Genomic DNA, 22,969 nt, shown 5'->3' on the forward strand with positions numbered 1-22,969 from the left:
CCCAGGTGATTGGTTTGCATATTAAGGTTTGAGAAGCACTGGTCTATAGTGTAGTACTTTAAAAAATATAATTCATTTCTATTTTGCAGGGGACAAAACACATATACAAGGATCAGACTACCCTTGGATCAGAAAAGGGAAAGAAAGAAATTTCAACTTGTGAGTTAACATCTATTGGTTGATAGTAGCTGCCAGAAATGCAGAATTGAGGATTCTTAAAGGAGGGCCATGACTGATCAGTGATACCTGCCCTGAGTGCAGGAGGGGAGAAATCCTGAATGCACACCGCACTTTGTCATCTTTGCTTTAGAAATCGTTAAAATAGAATGTCAGAATAATGCCAAAGACTTGAATATTTGAAATGGTCCCAAAAGTCATTGCGTATAACAAACATCATGAATCACATTGATGGATCCCCAGCTTTTCTGAAGGGAAGCCTAGATTCCCAAGAATGGCAGAAGCCTCTTGCTAGATTAACAGGCACTCTATCCTTTCCCTGTACCACCAGTTGTGAGCTGGAGAAAAATCCCTTTTTTGGCTAATGTCATTTATCTATGATGTAAGGAGCTAACAAACTAGGGTTTGTGTGTTTACTTTGATTCTGGATTTTTTTCTCTCCTTTGAAGGGGAAATATTGACTCTAGTAAGGTATAGTCATGTCTCAGTAATCCATTTGTTGTTTATCTGCTTGATAGACTTCTCAAACAATATTTTAAATTCCAGAATGATTTCTTTGTTGGGGGGGAAGTTGCTTCAACTATGAATTGTTCTGTGCTTAGAGAACAAAAAATAATTTTAGCCTCACTCAATTAATTATGATAGTCACAAGTCTCACATCCATCCTCTACCTGTCTCTCTTTACCCCTCCCATAAAATGCACACTTTATTGTAAAGACAAATATAAATAATTATGTAGTTATCCTACTTGGAATTATTCCTACTATCATTACCTTCTCTCTGTGGGATAGTTAGGTGCTACCTATAACAGACCAGCATTCATAAAGAGGGTGTGGAGAAAAGGAAACCCTCCTACACTGGTGAGCATGTAAATTGGTGCAGCCACTGTGGAAAACAGTATGGAGCTTTCTTAAAAAACTAAAAATAGAGTTGTCATGTGATTCAGCAGTCCCACTCCTGGGCATATATCTGGAGGAAACTCTAATTCAAAAAGATACATGCATCCCAACATTCATAGCAGCACTATTTACAATAGCCAAGACATGGAAGCAACCTAAATGTCCACTGACAGATGAATAGATAAAGAAGATGTAGTATATATATATATAACGGAATACTATTCAGCCATAAAAAAGAATGAAATAATGCCATTTGCAGCAACATGGATGAACCTAGAGATTATCATATTAAGTGAAATAAGTCAGAGAAAGACAAATACCATATGATATCACTTATATGTGTAATCTAAAATATGATACAAATGAACTTATTTACAAAACAGAAACAGACTCACAGACTTAGAAGACAAATTTATGGTTACCAAAGAGGAAAGAGGGTGGGGGAGGGATAAATTAGGAGTTTGGGATTAGCAATTACAAACTACCGTATATAAAATACATAAACAATAAGGTTCTACTGAATAACACAGGAAACTATATTTAATATCTATAATAAACCACAATGGAAAAGGGTATGAAAAAGAATTTATTTTTTTATTTATTTATAACTGAATCACTTTGCTTTATACCAGAAACTAACACAACATTGTAAATCAACTATACTTCTATTTTAAAAATTTTTAAAAGAAGACCAGCATTCAGAAGAACAGTTATTTCTGGGTCTTTTCTTAGCCCAGGGACAATCTTATACAGAATACAACAAAATATACTATAGAAAATATTATCTTCTGAGTAGAAAAATTTGAATACTTTAGCCACTCTGTTCTGACAGAGTATATCCTAAACACAGCATAGCCAATATTTTTCTCGTTTTCAGGAGTAATAATAATTCCTCCCCACTTGAAATACCATTTATTGCTGAAAAGCCTGATTTGAACAAACTACTATTTGCAACAGTATTTCCCCCACTAGTTTCTGAATCAATTACTAGATTGAAACCTCTTTGCTAGAGGGCTATTTCTGGATTCTCACTTTGAAAGGGCCTTATGGATGATTGTAAATTCATGAAGCAATTCCCTGAGTGAAGTAGTTACCAGCCATAAACTCTCCAAGGCCAAGTTCACCCCAGATCAAGCAAAGGAAGCTCGTTAGCTGAGAGGTAGGAAAATAACTTGGTACTGATAAAAAATAGATGATCTTGCACATTTCTCTGTCTTGATTTGGTCTAAAGAAATACACATCTAGAACAACTCTGATAACTTAGCCATGTGCTTGCAGTTTTAAGAGTTATTTTTGAAATTGTGGTCCACTGAAACATAAACTCAAAATAAGTAACTACTGTTACAAATTCTTTCAAAAAGAAATTGGCTTCTCATTCAACTCCCGAGTTTGTTTATTTCTCAGTTTAGAAGAAATGGAAACCAAATCTTTTTTCTGCTTGAACATCCACAGAATAAAATGGAACAATCACTTTGGAAAACAGTTTGGCAGTGTCTTAAAATGTTGAACACAAATTTACCATACAACCCAACAATTCTATTCCTAGGTATCTATCTGCCCAAGGGAAATGAAAACACAAAGTTCTCACAAAGACTTGTATACAAATGTTCATACCAATATTACTCATAATAGCTATAAAGTGGAAACCATCTAACATCCATCAAGTGTTGAAGGGATAAAAAATTGGGGCATATACATAAATGTCATGCTACTATTCAGCAACAAAACAACTACTAATACTTGCTACTATGTGGATGATCCTCAAAAATGGATAATCTACTAGGAGAACGAATCCAGATGCAAAGGACTATTGTATGATTTCATTTACATGAAATGTCCTGAAAAGGCAAGTCTGTAGAATCACAAAGCAGTTTAGTGTTTGCCCTGGGGCTGGGGATGGGAAGAGAGATTAACTACAAAGGAGCACACAGGATTTTTCAAGTCAATGGAAATGTTCTAAAACTTGGTAGTGTTGATGGTTGCACAACTGTACATGTACTAAAAATTAGTGTATGATAACTAAGTGGGTGAATTTTATGGCACATAGATTACACCTCAATAAAGCTGTTTTACAGGCACACACACACACACACACACACACACACACACACACACACACAGTGGTTTCCCTATCACCCAGAGAATAAAGTCCAGAGTTCCAAATTCTCTAGCATGGCATGAAGACCCTCTCAGGTCCCTCCTCCCCTGTCCAGTCCAATGGCCTTCACTTCCCCCACAAGGCAATACAGCAGCTGTTCCCCTCCCCACAACACGCAGTGCTGTTTCACACTTCTGGGCTCTTCGAACCCCCAAAACCACAGCCCCTTCTCAACCCAGTGAACTTCTAGTCGTCCTTCAAGACCGAATGTAAATTAAATTTCTTCTCTGAAGTAGTCTATAAATTGTCAGAATGAGTTCCTTCCTCCTTTTGTTCCTATAGAATCTATAATATGTGTGCGTGTGCGTGCGTGTGTGTGTGTGTGTGTGTGTGTGTGTGTGTGTGTGTGTGTGGTCGACTGAAATAGAAACAACATGAGAGCTGTGAGTTTCAATTTTATTTAGGGACTTACTGAGGAGTATAACCCAGGAGACAGCCTCTCAGCTCTGAGGAACTGCTCCAAAGAGGTAAGGGGAAAGGTCAGTATATATGTGATTTTGTTGAAGTGGGGTATGTGCAATGAAGCACATGTCTTGGTAGAAGGTTGCTGCTAGTCACAAGGAACAGACAGCTTAGTTAATGGTTTTAGGGATTTTCTAAGTATGGGAAGATGCAAGCATCTAGGTTCATAACAAATTTCTCCTGAAAATATCTAACTATCTAAAGGCTTGCTCTGCCAGTTTTCCCAGAGCACAGTGTCTCATTCCTGATCTCTACCCTGAACTCCTTTCAGGGTGTGTTAAAGGTCAGCAGCTACAGTGGCTACCTAATCCTTGTAGAGCCAGATGGAGAGCTACATTCTTTAGTTGGCAGTGTATATCATTTCCTATTTATACTGTATTATAATCATTTGTTAAACAATGCCACCACCACCGTGAGTGGTCAAATGTATTTGCTTGTTTGTTTTTGGCATGAAAGTATATACTAATAGCTACTACTTGTTGAGCATTTACTCTTTGTAGTGAAATTTTTACATGTTACTTCTAATCCTCACAACAGTCCTGTAGGTGAGATATTACCTCACCCATTACCCAGATGAGGAAACTGAGGCCCAAAGAGGCAATACAACATGTCTGGGATCACACTGCCAGTAAGCAGGAAAACTGAGATACAAACCTATATCTGCTGGACTCCTGAAATCCATGTTCTTTTCATTAAACTGCTTCTGGTTTACAAAGCAGCATGTAAAGAGGGAAGGATGCATAGGCTTAACATATTTTGATGGCAAAAGTTATGAGACCTGATTTGTAGTATCAGCTTTATCACTGATCACGTAAATGTTGGAAAAGTCACTTGACAATGTGGGCCTCAGCCTCCTTATCAGGAAAACAAGAGAGTTGGACTACATAATCTCCAAGGTTCTTTCTTGTAACCACTGGCACTCAGATACACTGAACCAGAGCAAACTGATGATAATCTGTAATCTCAACACAGGCCATGTCTGGTGACGTTACCATGCCACACTACTATGGGCTGGTGCACCCCAGCAGCATGAGTGCTTCAACAATTCTTGAGCAGTTTTTTTTTTTTGTTAAAGGAAATATTTATTTTTTTATTTTATTGATGCATAGCTGATTTGCAATGTTGTGTAAATTTCTTCTGTACAGCAAAGTGATTCAGTTATACATATATATATATACACATTCTTTTTTAAATATTCTTCATCATGGTTTATCACAGGACATTGAATATAGTTCCCTGTGCTATACCATAGGAGCTTGTTGTTTATCCATTCTCTATATAATAGCTTACATCCGGTAATCCCAACCTCCCACTCCATCCTTCCTCCATGCCCCCTGTCCCTTGGCAACCACAAGTCTGTTCTCTATGTCTGTGAGTCTGTTTCTGTTTTGTAGATAGGTTCATTTGAGTCATATTTTAGATTCCACATGTAAGAGATATCATATGGTGTTTGTCTTTCACTTGAGCAGTTCTTGAGCAGTTGCTGAAGACTAGGACATGACTCCCAACTCTGACTGCATGCTTTGCGAGATAGTATCCAATTCTTAAACTTCTACACTGCCTTGATGTCCGTCTCTGTCCTAGCACATGAGTCAGCATCGCTCACCTAATAAGAAATGCTGCCCCACAGTGCTGGGCACTGCACCAGTTGATTTGCAAGCATCCACAAGCACTGTCTCCTAACTGGCCTCTTCTCTACAAGTCATTCAGTACATCGCCAGAGAAACATTCCTAAAACACAGAAGCTCTGATTGTGTCATTCCTCTCCTTATAAGCTCCGCTCTCCCCTCAGCATCCCATTTCTTATATAATAAAATCAAAATCCTTACTGTGGCTCATAAGGTCTTCTGTGGTCTATTCCCAACCTAATTTTCCAAACCCTTTCCCCTACTGCTCTTCAGAGACCTTGTAATGCAGGCAAAGTAAATTACCTAAGGGTCTCTGTATTCAAGGGAGATTTTTCACATACATGTGATTTTTATGGAAACATAATTTTAAACAATATCACAAATCATTCTAAAGTTTAGAACATGCTTCCCTGCTAGCAAACAAACTGGACTCTGTTCATGCAGTAGGTTTATGCAGGTCCCTGTGCTGGTCTCTATCTAGAACCATCCTTTCCCGTCATCCACATAACCTCAAATTCTTCAAATGAGCTGACATGTCAAGTGCCCAAAGTGGTAACTGACATATAAGTGCTCAGTAGGTGTCTAGCTATTCAAAGCTGCTTTCTGTTTCTCTCACTAGTGATTTCACTCCCTCCCTGAACTCACACAATCTTTTCTATAATACCTTTCTTATGTAGCTCATCACTTTGTATTTTATTTTGTAATTATTTAATGTGTATATCTTAGATTCCCAATGATCAAAAGCTCTTGGAAAAAACAGTATTGGCTCCGAGTCCTATGCGTACGCAGCACCAAGCACAAATTATAAGTGCTCAATAAATCTTTCCTGAGTGAGTGAAAATCTTACATTTAGTGAGTGTAAGAGCCAGAGTGACCGCTGGTAGAAAATGACATCTATAATGGGAGGAGAATGGAGTGGAGATGCTACTGTGTGCCAGGTAACTGTGCTGAGCACAGCTTCATCCCTTATTTCATTTAATCCTTTCAAAAAACCCTACTAAGTGGGTGCTTATGATATCTCCATTTTATTGATGAGTCAGTTAAGACACTTATGTAAGGTCAACCAAGTCTGGGTCTTTCCAGTACTGTACTTGTCACCTGTCCTCCTTCCAGTTTATGATCTCCTCAAGGTCGAGGACTCTCTAGGACAATACATAGCCCCCAGCCCCCAAGGTGAACTCCAGCAACCCCTGTCTCACAGTTTCCAGCGGAAACTACCAGGAGCCCGGGGACGGGGAGGAGGCGGGAAGGGGGCGGGAAGGGGGCGAGGGGGCGGAGGGGGAGGCGGGGGATGGCCCTCTCGAGTCGCACGGGCCCCGCCCGCTGCGTCGCCGATGACGTCACCACGCAAGGCCGAGGCGGCGCGGCCACGTCCTTTAAATCAGGCCTTCCCGAGGCGCGCGACAGAGATGCGTAGGTTGGACGGGAGTGTGTGTGCTTCTCTAGTGTCCAGGTCGCGGTTCGGGGCGGAGGCGCCGCGGACCACGAGGTGGGCGGCAAGGCTGCTTTGTTGCAGAGACTCGGCGGGGAGGGCGCGCTTGTGAGGGGCGGGAGGAGGGAACATGGCGGCCCCTAGGCCGGACCAGGACCCTTCGCACCTGGTGCTGGCGCAGTCCCCTCCCCCGGCTTTGCTCACCGATTTACTGCATTTCTAGAACCTTGTTTTTCCTTTGGTTCCCTTTTCCTCAGCCTTCCTTGTGCGTTCATCGGCTCTCCCGCCCCAGCCGCTCACCGGGCAGAAGCGTGGGAGGTGGATTAAGTGGGAGCAGGTGAGGCCCGTCCGCTACCGAGAGATCGACTCCTACGTCCGTTGCTCACAAACTTTATCAGTCCGCACGGGGTGGCAGGAGAAGCACTGAACATGCAGTGTTGACGTTCAAGCCAGATGCAAGCCAGATTTCTAGTGCTGGTGATTCCTTTGAGTGATCCTGTGAAAATGTCACTTAAGTTATCTGGCCCTCAGTTTCCTCCAAAAGTGAGGTTCTCTTTGAAAGATTCTTGATATCCAGATAGCTTTTGTCCTTCGTTGCTTGCCAGAATCTGCCCCATAATAATGTATGGTTGGGAAAATGGAAGCAAGATTTATTTTGACAGTAAGGGAGTCGGGGCAGGGGACTGAGTCAAGACATACAGCCCGTGCTGGGCTCTTGTATGTGAGCAATGAGAACACCATTCTGTTTCTGTCTTCTTTCGTGACGTTCCTGGAATAAGTTAAATGGAGAAGGACTGATCCTATGTTAGCTTCACTGTTCTGCCTCAAAGACCTTGGGAATATTCATGTGTCTGCTCTTTTCTATTTTAGGTGTCTGTATTGATTGAGGGTGGGTGTTAGGAACAGGTTCTTGACTCATCTGAGTTAACAATTTCTGGTCCAGCCAATCACCTGCTTTTGTTCTTGACCTTTGGTTTTTCCTCAGTTGAGTGCAAATTCTAGAGACATCCTGCCTCCTCAGGAGCCTACACTGCCAGGCGGCAGAATTGTGAACTAGAGTGAAGCAGAAATCTAGGAATATGAGCTCCATGATGGCCATGGGTGAACCAAGGCTGAACTGGTGAGTTACATCTGTTTGTAATCCCCTAAAGAGGATTGAAGTGGGTCTGGTGGCTGTATTAGGAAAGGAGGGTGTCTGGCCTGGAGAGATCTGGAGGAAACAGAAAGAAGTAAAGTACAGTGGCTTAGAGTTTACCCCATTCTCATCTACACCTGCTTGGCACTTTTGAGTTATCTTTTTTTTTTTTTTTTTTTGCGGTACGCGGGCCTCTCACTGTTGTGGCCTCTGCCATTGTGGAGCCCAGGCTCTGGATGCGCAGGCTCAGCGGCCATGGCTCACGGGCCCCACCGCTCCGTGGCATGTGGGATCTTCCCGGACCGGGGCACGAACCCGTGTCCCCTGCATCGGCAGGCGGACTCTCAACCACTGCACCACCAGGGAAGCCGTTGAGTTATCTTTGCACTTCCTCTCCTAAAGTGATAACGATTCGGCACTTAGATTGCTTCTAGGTATAACTCCATCACGTATTTATTGTTGATCTTAGTGAAGGAGAGATGCTGGAACTTTCCTGCGTTCAAGAACCTTTTTTTAAGAATAGGCAAGCTCCTTTTTGTTATATTGGCATCTATATCAAGTAATAATGTAAATGCATAGACTATTTTAGAAGTGTATGAGAACTTTACGAATAGAGGACTCTATTAAGTAATATGGTGGCTATGTAGAAATCTAATGTGTGTGCTGCTTTAGATCAATTTAAAACACATTTAGTGAGCATCTACTCTTTACTAGTGAAGGAGTTTGCTAGCGGAGGAGAATACAAAAGTTACAAGAGATTACAAAGATGACTAAAATAGTACTTGACTCAGAGAAGATTCAATCACTACATCCTCTAGTATAATGCATATAGATGATGATATTGTCTATATTTATGTAATGTGATAAATATTGATTCAGTGGCAATCATATTACAATATAGAAAAGTTATCAAAGGAACATGCTGTACACCTTAAATTTACAAAGTGTAACATGTCAAATTTATCAAATAAATACAATCAGTATGTGTTCAATAAGTATTTGTTTATTGCAAACAGTGTTTCCTCCAAGGAGCTCACAATTCCTGAGGCCCATGACTTTGTTTTTGTATGTTATGCAAAAACTTTAGAATTTAATGAGATGTCACAGATATAGCACAATAGCAAGTACTAAGAAACTACCCCAGTGCATAGCAAATAAGACTTTTTAGTTTTATCATTTATACCTTAATTATTGTTTTTAGATAAACACCTTTAAAACAGTAAGAAATTAGTATGGAGCAAATATGCGAGAATTTCCCATTTTAGTAATGGGCCAGCCACAAGGTGCTATTTGATTAGATTCTTCTGTTGTTTTAAGAGGTATGCACATTTATGTGCTCCTTACCATAAAAAATGTGTTCAAATGCAGCACAGATGCTCTTCTGTACCATTGACGTTGTGAAACCAAACATGGTTTAGAGCCTTTGCACAGTATTACAGTCCTTGGAATGGTCCTTTTCTACAGAATCCTTCTAATTTTTGTTCTCCCTAGATAATCGTTCTCAGTGTGTTTAATTTTTAAATTCTTTCGTTCAACCAGCATTTATTGGATGCTTACTATACAGAAAGCATTGACTAGAGTATGTTAGTCTGTAAATTAATTACAATACAGAAAATCATATATGACCTTGCAAGTAGTTTTAGTAGAGGCACACCATTTATCACATTTGCCAAGTTAACAAAAAAAGTTGGATAATCAGTCTTTGTAGTGTTTTTTGGCTGAGCACAGTAGTGAATGAGACAAAAATAGGTTAAGAAGCATTTTCTTTCAGCAATCAAACATCTTATTGTTATGCCACAGAGCCTGAGGTGAGCCTTGCCCCTGACAGACCCTTTATGATACTTCAATCTGTTCTATCTTTAACTCTCAAGTATCTCTGACATTTAGTTGGGTACTAAAGGAAAAAGCAAGGCTGATTGTTGGAATTGGAGAATTTCAGAATGGGCCTAGGTTAAAAACTATCCAAGAAGTAAAACATCTAAACTCACACATGAAATTAAAATTATTACGAGGTGGGCTTCCCTGGTGGCACAGTGGTTGAGAGTCCGCCTGCTGATGCAGGGGACACGGGTTCGTGCCCCAAAATTATTAAGAGGTGGTTTTCTGGGAAAGGGGATGTAGGGGACACGTAGTTTTAAATTACAGTTGTACCATTATGCTTGTTAATCTAGCATGAAATTTTGAATTGTCAAATTCAAGTAAATTACTTTGTTTTACAGGGATGTTTCCCCCAAAAATGGCCTTAAGACATTTTTCTCTCGAGAAAATTATAAAGATCATTCCATGGCTCCAAGTTTAAAAGAACTATGTATTTTATCTAGCAGGTAATATGTTTATTTATTTGGTTATTTATTTCCATATTTGATTGTTATTTTCCTGATAGTTGAAGTTTTGTATCTATCTATATCCTCCATGATAAATTCAAATTATAGAAATGTAGAAATTAAAAAATAGAAGAACTCAGTATCAAAAAGCGACCACTCTTTGGTGTGATATATATCTTTTCAGACCTTTCTCTCCACACATGAACAGATACATATTAAAACAAAAATGGGGGGACTTCCCTAGCAGACCTGTGGTTAGGACTCCGTGCTTTCACTGCTGAGGGCCCGGGTTCAGTCCTTGGTCAGGGAACTAAGATCCCGCAAGCCGTGTGGTGTGGCCAAAAGAAGGGGTGGGGGGATCACACCATAAATACTGTAAAATGTTGTAAACACTATAAAACTGTTTTGCAATTTGCTTTTTTCATTTAAAATAATAGTTTGGGTATTTTGTGCCCCTATGTTAACTCAGTCTTCTTAATGTTTGCATATTATTTTACTATACAGAGATACTTTTAATTCTTTTAGCTAGTTTTCATTGCAAAATGTTTGTGTTCCTTTTTCTTCGGGATTTTAAACAGTAACATTTATAAAGTTCTTGTAATTATTTCTGTAAGATAAATTCATAGAAATTGAGTTGTTTGGGCAGATTCTATAAACATTTTATATTTTAATAGATACCACCAAATTGCCATAGAGTTTTTTTCTGGTATGAAAATGCCTATTAAGTGATGATTTTCCCTTATCACTGCTTACTTGCCTGTAACAGCTCTTCTTTCCTTGGTGATTAGCTGTTTCACCTCTATTGTGGATGAATCTTAAAACTAATCAAGTTTACTAGAAAGGAGTGAAAATATGCCAAGTGAGGAATTGGGGAGCTCCCCTAGGGGAGCTCAGTTTTTAACTTTCATCCTTTCTCCACTCCTTTTGCATTGGAGGAATCATACTTCCAGCCTCTGCATGGAATGGGACCCCATCTTTTCCTGCCTTTTCAGTACCCTTTCTGTAAATTAGTATCCCCTCTTAACTTCTGTCTCTTTTTTTTTTTTTTTTTTTAAAGCCATGCCTCCCAGCTTGTGGGATCTTAGTTCCCATACCAGGGATCGAACCCATGCCCCCTGCAGTGGAAGTGCAGAGTCCTAACCACTGGACTGCCAGGGAAGACCCTCTTTGTTCTCTTGACCAATATTTAAACATGCTCAAGTTTGTCCCATCTCAATCCCTGGGTTCCCCATTCCCTCCTAGTTACTTTCTTAGCTCTTCCCTCATTTGTACTTAGACTTCTTTAAATACTTGTATGTGCTTGCTGGGAGGAAATGAGGGACAAAAAATCTATAAGACATACCAAAAACAATTAACAAAATAACACCCCTGAGTCCCTCCCTCCCAATAATTACTTTAAATGGATTAAACTCTCCAGCCAAAAGACAGATTTGGAGAGCCGATTTAAAAAACAGGATGGGAAAAAAAAAAAAACCCTTCCCTTTATTGCATATCCCATTGCACTTGCTTTCACTGAACATTCCACTATAATCTGCTTTCTGCCCTCACTAGGCTACTAAAACTGCTCCTCTTAAAATCATCAATGAGCTCTTGACTATGGAGATATCTCACTCTAATTTTCCTCCTAGTTTTCTGGTGACAGTGGTATTTCTTAGTGGAATCAATTAATTGCTACCACTGATACTCATTTAGGTTGTTTCCATTCCTTTACTGTTACAATGAGCATCTCTCTTTTTTTTTTTGGCTGCATTGGGTCTTCGTTGCTGTGCGTGAGCTTTCTTTAGTTGTGGGGGGTGGGGGCTACCCTTTGTTGCATTGTGTGGGCTTCTCAGTGCAGTGGCTTCTCTTTTTGTGGAGCACGGGCTCTAGGTGCGTGGGCTTCAGTAGTTGCAGCACATGGGCTTCAGTAGTTGTGGCTCTCAGGCTCTAGAGCGCAGGCTCAGTAGTTGTGGCGCATGGGCTTAGTTGCTCCGCGGCGTGTGGAATCTTCCTGGACCAGGGATCGAACCCATGTCCCCTGCATTGGCAGGCAGATTCTCAACTACTGCCCCACCAGGGAAGTCCCCTGCTACTGCTTCTTAATTATTTTATGGTTCTTTTCAAATCCGGTTCTATTCAGCATATCCCAAGCGTGGGTTATAGTCTGAAATTTGTAAGGGAGAGGATGTCTTACTGGGAGTACACTTAACACCTAAAATCTTTTTTTCTTAGAATATCACTTGTTTTTCTTTAGATTTCTATATAGCACAAAATAATTTGTTAGTATAATACACCTTTTAGCATAGAAGAAATAAAGACACAAGTCATTGATTTCGTATATTTCTAGCCTTTTTTGCTAACCTTTAGTTTTATTATAGTAAGAATGGATTTTCAGACTATAATAAATTACCACAGTTTTCTTGATGAAAAAACTAGGAAGAAAAAAACAGAAAAGGACTCAGAAGAATGTAAATTTATTAGCCCTAATTTTGTATTTTGTGTTCTATTAATAACATATTTGGGAAACTATTGATGCCTCTAATTATGCTACTTTCAACAATATGAGGTTTTTATTCAACCCTTTTCCCTCCACTAAAAGGAAAATATTTGCCTTTTTAAAAATTAGTTTCTGGGGACTTCGCTGGTGGCACAGTGGTTGGGAATCCACCTGCCAATGCAGGGGACAGGGGTTCGAACCCTGGTCCAGGAAGATCCCACATGCCGCAGAGCAACTAAGCCTATGCACCACAACTACTGAGCCTGTGCTGTAGAGCCCATGAGCCACAACTGCTGAGCCCGCATACCACAACTACTGAAGCCCATGTGCCTAGAGCCCATGCTCTGCAACGAAGAGAAGACACCGCAATGAGAAGCCTGAACACTGCAGCAAAGAGTGGCCCCCTCTCGCTGCAACTAGAGAAAGCCTGCGCGCAGCAACGAAGACCCAATGCAGCCAAAATTAAAAAAAAAAAAAAGAATTAGTTTCTGGTTATAGATATTTATAACTGTGTTTTAAGCCAACAAAGGGGAAAGAAGCTTCAAATACACACACAAAAAGAAATTTCAACAGGAGGTACAGGTAGACTTTAGATGGAGGCTAGAAGTACTATTTCCAAATGCTACTTAAAGAAGCTACCCAAACCAGGAGACTTAAAGCATAGGAAACGAAAACTTTTGAATTCTGCCTTTTTTTCATAGAGACTTAAAGTAAAAAAGGAGAGTGGGTAGTTGACAAAATGAAGGGAGAAAACTTCAAACCATCAACTTAAATAAAATATAGTGCTGTAAATGTGGATAGAAAAACCCCGTCAGATGCTTTTGGCTTGCACCCTGATGAAGATTTTGACAGCGCTGCACATAGAAATGATCTTGATGTGCTGCCGTTTTCATTCTTTGCTGAATGTAGCCAATTTAAACTGCTAGAATTTCTTGACATTCCTACTCTGGCATATCTGAGTCAGCATCTTGTTGCTGCAGCAGCTTAATTAAATTTGCCAGTTTGTGTCACAAGGACAGACATGTTCTCATATTCAGAGAGACAGCTGTGAAGCAGTATTGTTAAGAATTGCGGACACAGTACTGTTAGGTTTGAATAGCTCTCAAGACATTTTCTAGTGAGAAATCAATTTGCTGTAATACATTTCTCCCAAGATCAGCAGTTAATATTCATTTTGTTAACCTAAAATATGCTTATTTTTATGCAGTTATTGGAGAAACTTTAGTAGCTAAGTATGTCTTCTTTCACCTGTATTATTTTCAGAGCCAATCTAAGCATCCTTATTTTAATTTCCAAAATTCTTTTTCCATTTACTAACCTGCTCTCTTGATTAGTTTTCCATCCAGAGTTTAGCTCTAAAAGAGTAATCTTGAATATTTTGCCTTATTTGAGGGCTCTACGTCTTTTTTTTAAAGAATTTTGGAATTTTTACCGTATTTATTCTAATATTTTAACGTTGATCTAAAACAAATTAATGGTAGTTTTGGATGGGGCTTAACTCAGCCTTTGTCCAGACACAGATCTAGATTGGTAATTCTCAAACTTATCAGGCTGAAATTCTCCCACTTTGCATAACAAATGTTTATAAGAAGTAAGAAACCTTGTTTACTATGTATTAAAATTCATAGATATTAGTAGCCATAGACATAATATTTTAAAATAATTCTCTAGATATATAAACGTGAAATAAAAGGAAAATAATTTATATTATGCATTGTAATAGATACTACTGCTCTAGAAGATATAATGAAGTAGTCGGATGCACCAGCTAACATGACTAAGATTGGATTTAAGAGAAGTAAGATAAACTATACCATAAAAAAATCATAGAAATAAAAGAGTAAAATGTGTTGTTAGGATAAGTAATAACAGACCATACTTATTTGTATATGATAAGAGAAAGCTTGAAATGACCTTTGAAAGCTGTGCAGGACACTATGATACATTACAGAAATCTAGTGTACCTCACCTCTAAATGCCTTTAATTCTTTTTTCTTTTAAATAAATATATTTATTTATTTATTTTTGGCTGCGTTGGGTCTTCGTTGCTGTGTGCAGGCTTCTCTCTAGTTGCGGTGAGCGAGGGCTACATTTCGTTGTGCTGTGCGGGCTTCTCATTGCAGTGGTTTCTCTTGTTGCGGAGCACGGGCTCTAGGCGCGCGGGCTTTAGTAGTTGTGACACGAGGGCTCAGTAGCTGTGGCTCTCGGACTCTAGAGCGCAGGCTCAGTAGTTGTGGCACATGGGCTTAGTTGCTCCGTGGCATGTGGGATCTTCCTGGACCAGGTCTCGAACCCTTGTCTCCTGGATTGGCAGGCAGATTCTTAACCCCTGCGCCACCAGGGAAGCCCTAAATGCCTTTAATTCTATTTTGGACAACCTAGATGCACCCACAGGCTTCCAGAATGCCCTGAGGGAGTTAATACTGTTACGATTGAGAACCACTGCTCTGGATATTTCTTTCCCCTCCCCTTTCTTCCTCTTCATCCCTGAGTTACAACTCAGGATGTTTTAGAACTTAGAATTTAGGATTTTTTCTCAGTCACCTATTCAATGTGTTCAGTTTGGAAACCTCAGATCACCGTAGTCATATTGTATTGGTGTACATATTTACTTCTCTTTCTTCCCCATTCATTTGTCTGATCCACTTGATTGTAAGGTCCTAGAGAGTAGAGATTGTATTGTGCTCAGTGTTGGTTGTATGTCCAGTACCCAGCATAGGGCTGGTACATGGTAGTCACTCAACATATTAATGAATCGAGGAATGAAGAATGAATCAACAGACATTTATCCTTTCATTAGTTTCCCTTCCTTTTTGGTTATTGTTGTTTAGTTTGGAACCAAATCATTACTGTGGTGGAAATTAAAGTTGTAGAGGCTAAGGAAATGTAGTTTCGTGTGTGTGTGTGTGTGTGTGTGTGTGTGTGTGTGTGTACTTTAAGAGTTTCTTATGAAAAATGTAGATTATAACACTGAATAGCAGCAATAGAGACAGATTATGTACAAGATAAGAAATTTGTATTCATATACCTTAATTGGGGTAGTAAGGTGATTTTGTTTTTTTAATTGGAGGTAGCATTTCGTAAACAGGGTAACAGGTTCTCTAGCTACTTACCACTTTTTCCTGTAGTGTATTTCATTATAGATGTGCCAAGATTTCTCTTTTGTATCTATACAAAACATAAAGACATTTCCGTAGACTCAGCCATGTGCATGAGTGATAGAGGATTATACAACTTTTCTAAAACAACTGTTATTTCCATAAAATATATCACAGAGTGTTGGGATTTTCTTTTTAATTCTTGAGATGATTAAAGCAGAGGAAACCAGAAAATTTCGAATCTCAATGAATTTGTGAATTTCAAGTTTGTGACCCCATCATATCCTGCTCTTAGTGGCTTTTGTTCACCACATTAACTGATATATCTTATTGAAGAATTTAGGTATTAAAAAACAACTTGAATTGTAATAAAATATAAACACAAAATACCTGCATATATAACTAGCAAGAGTGATTTATCCCTCTTCAATAAAGGGAGGAAGCTTCCAAATTGAATAACTTGTCTACGGATTTTGCCTCTTCCTCTCCATCAGGTAATTGAAGGTAAACTTGTAATGTGATCCTTTCCTGCAGAATACTTAATTTATACTAAATGGCTAAACATCAAAATGCAGGTGGCAGAGTTAGATAATAATCCAGAATTTACTGTTAATCACTCTATATTCTCCCTGGTGATTGAGAATCATGAAGTTTCATGATAGTAATCTTCATGTGAAAAGCACATATTTGTAAATTGTATTTTTTTTCCCCAGACGTATAGGAGAAAATTTGAATGCCTCAGCAAGTTCTGTAGAAACTGAGCCGGCAGTTAGTTCAGCAACTCAAGCAAAGGAAAAAGTGAAAACCACGGTTGGAATGGTTCTTCTTCCAAAACCAAGAGTTCCTTATCCTCGTTTCTCTCGCTTCTCACAGAGAGAACAGAGGAATTATGTGGATTTGTTGGTTAAATATGCAAAAATCCCTGCAAGTTCCAAAGCTGTTGGAATAAATAAAAATGACTACTTGCAGTACTTGGTATGTATTCTGTTCTTCAGCGTCAGTTAAAAAATATTTAAAAGTTAGGAAATATTTGAAATTTGCTTTTATGTTTTTAGGTGCAATCACATTAATAAAAATGGAAACTATAAGGAGTTTAATTAACAGAACATTGGTGCTTTAATTCTATTGTTTCTATTATAGTTGAGGCATTTTGCTCTAGTTCTGAGTATATTTCACCCCAGTTCATATTAAGTACTAGCAGTAGAACTTTACCTTGCTCCTTGAACCACTTTAAAATTTTTGTTAATTATTACTTTAAGTAGTTTCCAAATTCTTGATTAGGTAAGTGATGCTGTGCTGAATATCATTGTTGCAAATTCTTTGTTCATATCTATGATTGTTTCCTTAAGATAAATTCTTAAAAATATAATTACCAGATCAAAAGTTATACATGTTTTTAAGGCTTTGATCTGCAGTTACACACGAGTAAATTGTTCTGAAAAAAAAGTTTAAGTCAATTTATATGTACCACTACTGTATGAAGGTTTTTTTTCAAAATATCTTCACTAATAATGAACATTATTTTTTTGCCTCTAATTTGATATGGAAAAAATGGCAATCTCTTGTTTTATATTAACTTACAGTGGTTACTAATGAAAATAAGCATTTTCCATGTGTTTATAAGCCATTTCTAATTCTTCTTTTTATAACTTGCATATTTATATGTTTGCTTATTTTTCCATTAGGGTGTTTGTCCTTTTTATGTTAAGAGCATTTTATAAAATGAGCTTATTAATTCCTAATCATATATTGTAACATTAGTTATTAGCTTTTCTCTTTTTGTGGAATGAACTCTTTTGTGATTTCTGCTTTGGACATGATACTTTAAGTCCAAATTATTAGTGCAGCAATTGAGAAGTGATTGTTTTTAACCAAGCTTCTTATTCTAAGATATGTCTACTTTTTTTCAAAATAAGGATATGAAAAAACATGTGAATGAAGAAGTTACAGAATTCCTAAAATTTTTGCAGAATTCTGCAAAGAAATGTGCACAGGATTATAATATGCTTTCTGATGACGCTCGTCTCTTCACAGAGGTAAAAAAAAAAAATCACATTTACTTAAACTGCCAAGTAATACACAATAGCATTTTAAAATGTGTGATGTTTTTCCAAAAGCACATGTTAATATTGTCAAATTAGAGACCAAATTGTATGTAGGTCTTTTATTCATCATGTATTTAAATAATAGAAATACTGACACCTCAAAATCAGGTACTATAGTATTTTCATGTTTTTTTCTTTTAATGATCTAACTACTGTATTTGAGTTATATTTTACTCATATGGATGGTTTGATCTGATGCACTGATTTCCCTTGCAAGAGAATAGGGTTTAAGGAGTTATCTTGGTCCTTAAAAATCTGTATGGTCCTTTAGAACCTAGTCATATAAATTTATATTCACTATTTTCATCGTAACCAGCTGCCGGATGATAAATTTCATCAAATAATTTTTTGATACTTAAATTATTTATGCAGGTTTATTTTTTAATATTTTTGAGGGTAATTATCATTTTTTAATACATCTTTTTTGGAGTATAATTGCTTCACAATACTGTGTGTGTTTCTGTTGTACAACACACTGAATCAGCCATATGCGTACATATATCCCCATATCCCCTCCCTCTTGAGCCTCCCTCCCACCCTCCCTATCCCACCCCTCTAGGCTGTTGCAAAGCACGGAGCTGATCTCTCTGTGCGGTGCTGCTGCTTCCCACTAACTGTCTGTTTCATGCACATTTATTAGCAAAGCATGTAAATCCTCCCATCATGTAGTGGGCGTAGGAAAAATTTAGAGTACACTACTTGAATAGTAACTTAATAGTAGAGTTGTAGTAGAATTCATCTAGAAACACCAACACCAGTCTGAATTTTTTTTTTAAGTCTTTAAAACTAGTCAGGGCTTCCCTGGTGGCACAGTGGTTAAGAATCTGCCCACCCATGCAAGGGACACAGGTTTGAACCCTGGTCTGGGAAGATCCCACATGCCGTGGAGCAACTAAGCCCGTGCACCACAACTACTGAGCCTGAGCTCTAGAGCCCGCGAGCCACAACTACTGAAGCCTGCGCGCCTAGAGCCCGTGCTCCACACGAGAAGCCACCTCAATGAGAAGCCCGCACGCCGCAACAGAGTAGCCCCCGCTCACGGCAACTAGAGAAAGCCTGCACACAGCAACGAAGACCCAACACAGCCAAAAATAAATAAATATATTTTAAAAATTAATAAAATAAACCGTACATGGTAAAATTGATAAATTTGAAATAAATAAATAAAACTACTCACTGTACAAAACAATGTGATATACTTAATAGTATTGAACCCTACACTTAAAAATGGTTAAGATAGTAGGTTTTAAGGGTATTTTAGCACAACTTTTTAAAAAACTGCTCATTATAAATTGGAGGACAGCAGAGGGTATTCGTTCTACTTTAAAACAAACACTTTTTTTTTTTTTTTTTTTCTTTTTTTTTTTTGCGGTACGCGGGCCTCTCACCGCTGCGGCCTCTCCCGCTGCGGAGCACAGGCTCCGGACGCGCAGGCCCAGCGGCCACGGCTCACGGGCCCAGCCGCTCCGCGGCATGTGGGATCCTCCCGGACTGGGGCACGAACCCGCGTCCCCTGCATCGGCAGGCGGGCTCTCAACCACTGCGCCACCAGGGAAGCCCTAAAACAAACACTTTTTTAAGGTGAAATTTTGTCGTTAATATGAACCAGAAGAATGAATCTTCTAAATCAAAGGCAGAATTTCATTTTTCTCTGAACCTATGTATGATATACTTAAACAGAGTGTCATATTTCTCCATATTTGAAAGGCACTGTAGCTGTTCCTATTTTAATAGTGTTAGTGAAAGGACCACAATGACGGTTTTAAAACATAAATCACATCCCCTCATTTTGCTTGTTTCAAATGGCTTCTCATCTCACTCAGGAAGAGACAGTCTCTAGAAAGTTCTGCAGTGCCCTACATGATCCCGCCTCATCACCACCACCACCCCAAGCCTGCTTCATCTCCTGCGTGTTCCTCTCAGTTATTCCCTTCCAGCCTTCTGGCCTCTTTGTGTCTCTTGAATACATCAAGCACGGTCCTGCCTTAAGGCCTTTGGCTGTTCCCATCTTTCTGGCAAGCTGTTTCCCCAGATACCTGCATGGATTAGTTCCTTGATTCCTTTAAGTCTCTCTCTGTTCAGTTGCCAGCTATCACTGAGGATACTCCTAATTACCATATAAAAAGTAGCATCACCCTCAGTGCTTCCTTTACCATGTTTTGTTTATTGTCTTTCTCCCTAACACTTGTATGTAAGTACTGTTTGCACGCTGGGGTATTCCCAGTCACTGGAATAATGCCTGGCACACAGTAAGTGCTCAGTATAATTACTTGTTAAGTGAATATAAAACTGTTTATGAACAGAGTACATTATTTGATAGCTAGCAATCAGCATTAGGTCTTGCTTTTTAGCCAGGTTGACTTGGCAGCACATTGTCTTATTACACTTTACATCTTATCCCAAAGACTCACTGATCTTTTTCTAATCTTTTTATTGTTTTAAAATTTTAATTTTATATTATGAGATGTAATGTACCTATGGAAAAGTATTTAGAACAAATATGTACAGCTTAACAAATAATTATATAGTGAACACCTATGTAACTCTCTTCCAAGCCAAGAAATAAAACATTACCAGTAACCTAGAAGGCCCCTGTGTATCCCTCCTAGATAATAACATTTTCCCTTGTTGAAGAAATAATCACTGTGCCAAGTTTGCTTTGATAATTTCCATGCCTTTAAAAAAATTTTTTTTTGGTAATTCAAGTTTTCTTTTGCCTGTGTTTGAATTTTATGTGAATTCTTTTGCTCTTTTATGTGAACAGAATTCTTCCTTTACTCAATAGTATGTTTGTGAGATTCATATGTGTGTATGTGTGTAGTTGTATTTCATTCATTTTTATTTCTGTACATGTATTAGTAAACTGGTTTATTCTGTTGATCAAAATCTGGGCTGTTTCCAGTTTTGAGCTATTCTAAGCAGTGCCCCTATGAAAATTGTCATACATGTCTCTTGCTGCACATGTACACACATATCTACTGGGTATATGACTAGGAATGGAATTGTTGGGTTATAGAGTATGCATATCTTCAACTTCAATAGACTGTTTTCCAAAGTGGTATGTCACTTTACATTGTCCCCAGCAGTGTTTGAGAGGTTTTTACTCCATATCCTGAACAATTGATACTTACAGTCATTTTAGTTTTAACCAATCTAGAGGATAGGGTTCTATATTTATAAGACTGTATACCTTTTCCTGTGTTTCTTGGTTGTTTCCTGTGAATTGAGTGTTCAAGTTTTGCCCTTTATTCTACTTGATTTTCCATCTTTTTGTTACTGATATGTGGGAGGTTTTGTATATCCTAATACAAAAGTTTTATGGGTTGTACAGTAGTCCCCCCTTAATCTTGGTTTTGCTTTACTCTGTGTCAGTTACCCACAAATGGAAATTCCAGAAATACGTCGTCACACAACATTCTGAGTAGTGTGATGAAGTCTCTCACCTTCCCGCTCTACCCCACCCACAATGTGAATTATCCTTTTGTCTAGTATATCCCACTCATTAATCTCTTAGTAGCCGCCTTGGTTATCAGATGGACTTTCAAGGTATCACAGTGCTTGTGTTCAAGTCACCCTTATTTTACTTGATAATGGCTCCATAGTGCAAGAGTAGCGAGGCTGGCAGTTTGAGTATGCCAAAAAGAAGCTGCAAAGTGTTTCCTTTCAGTGAAAAGGCGAAAAGTTCTCAACTTAGTAAGGAAAGAACAAAAATCATATGCTGCAGTTACTAAGATCTGCAGTAAGAACGAATCTTCTATCCATGAAATTATAACGAAGGAAAAAGAAATTTGTGTTCTGCTGTCACACCTCAAACTGCAAAAGTTACAGCCGCAGCGTATAAGTCCTTAGTTAAGATTGAAAAGACATTGAATTTGTAAGATATTTTGAGAGAGAGAAAGTTACCACATTCATATAACTTATTACAATATTGCTACAGTTGCTCTGTTTTTATTTTATTATTAGTTATTGTTGCTAATCTCTTACTGTGCCTAATTTTTAAATTAAACTTTATCGTAGGTATGTATGAATAGGAAATGATATTCAGTCTTATCCACGATTTCAGACATCCACTGAGGGTCTTGGAATATATCCCCCATGGATAAGGGAGACTACTGTATACATTGGGAGTTTTTTCTTTTATTTGATAAAACAGTTTTTTTTTAATCTACAAGTTCCCCCTCCATATTTTTTTTCCTTAAACTTTATCTTTTCAAGAACCTGGGTCATTTGACCTTTAGAGTTTACCACAGTCTAGATTTTGATAATTATATATTCATGATGATGCTCAACATGTTCTTTTTTCCTCTCTATTTCTTACCAATTGTGAACTGGATCCATAAGCTTGATCAGAATTATAGTCTTGCCAAAGGGTTTGAACATATAGGTGGTGGTGTATTCTTTAATCAGGTGGTACATAATGTCTTATTGTTTTTTGTGATGTTAGTAGCTGTTGATGCTTAATGCCAGATTTATTCATGCACTGGGGTTTGCAAAATTGTAAGATTCTAATTGCATCACTTATTTTTATTCATTAGTTGGAATAATTTTATTAAAATATGTTTTTCCTCATCTACTGTTTGGCTTTCCATTTCATGTAGCAGAAAAAGAGCTAGATTCTTTATATACCAGTTTTGAAAAAATTAATTGGTTCCTTCTTATTTTACAATGGTGATCAGTGTTTTTTTAAAAAAATTATTATTGAATCATGAAGTTGAACATATTTGATGGGTTTTAGTCCACTACAATTATCCCTTTTGAAACTCAGATAATACCAACTTTGACCAGTGATGGGGTCTTCAAACTGGCTTTTGAGTCCTTTTGAGTCACTCTAGGAGTTTTTGAGGCTTATTTTGCACATTTCCTATCCCAGCCCTGGAAACAGCTATTTTCTAGAGCCTTTGTTTCTTTTAGTGCGAAATGGCATTTCAAGACTACAGTCTGGGCACTGGGGATGCTCACTGCACCTGAGTTGATCAGTGTGTATGAGACTATTTCAGTAGACGGAGCTAGAAAAAGTACATTTAAAGAAAAAATTACCACGCGTCTCATTTGCTTTATCCCACAATATACTCACA

General features: G+C 38.3%; 1 protein-coding gene across 6 annotated transcripts in view; it reads left to right on the forward strand.

Moving 5' to 3' along the window:
• The first annotated feature begins 6,650 nt into the window (after positions 1–6,650).
• Positions 6,651–22,969, forward strand: part of ICE2 (interactor of little elongation complex ELL subunit 2) — a 67,753-nt gene continuing 51,434 nt past the window's right edge. For 2 of the 6 annotated variants that reach the window (XM_067029747.1, XM_067029749.1), the window contains exons 1-6: positions 6,668–6,813; positions 7,014–7,093; positions 7,742–7,876; positions 10,111–10,215; positions 16,503–16,764; positions 17,706–17,825. In XM_067029747.1, the coding sequence (XP_066885848.1) occupies positions 7,836–7,876; positions 10,111–10,215; positions 16,503–16,764; positions 17,706–17,825 (528 nt within the window). In that variant the 5' untranslated portion in view covers positions 6,668–6,813; positions 7,014–7,093; positions 7,742–7,835. Of the gene's footprint in view, positions 6,814–7,013; positions 7,094–7,741; positions 7,877–10,110; positions 10,216–16,502; positions 16,765–17,705; positions 17,826–22,969 lie in introns of all 6 variants that reach the window. The other 4 variants (XM_067029750.1, XR_010839798.1, XM_067029751.1 and 1 more) reach the window with 4 other exon arrangements.

Source organism: Kogia breviceps, chromosome 3, assembly GCF_026419965.1.
Source record: "Kogia breviceps isolate mKogBre1 chromosome 3, mKogBre1 haplotype 1, whole genome shotgun sequence".
NCBI classification, from domain to species: Eukaryota; Metazoa; Chordata; class Mammalia; order Artiodactyla; family Physeteridae; genus Kogia; species Kogia breviceps.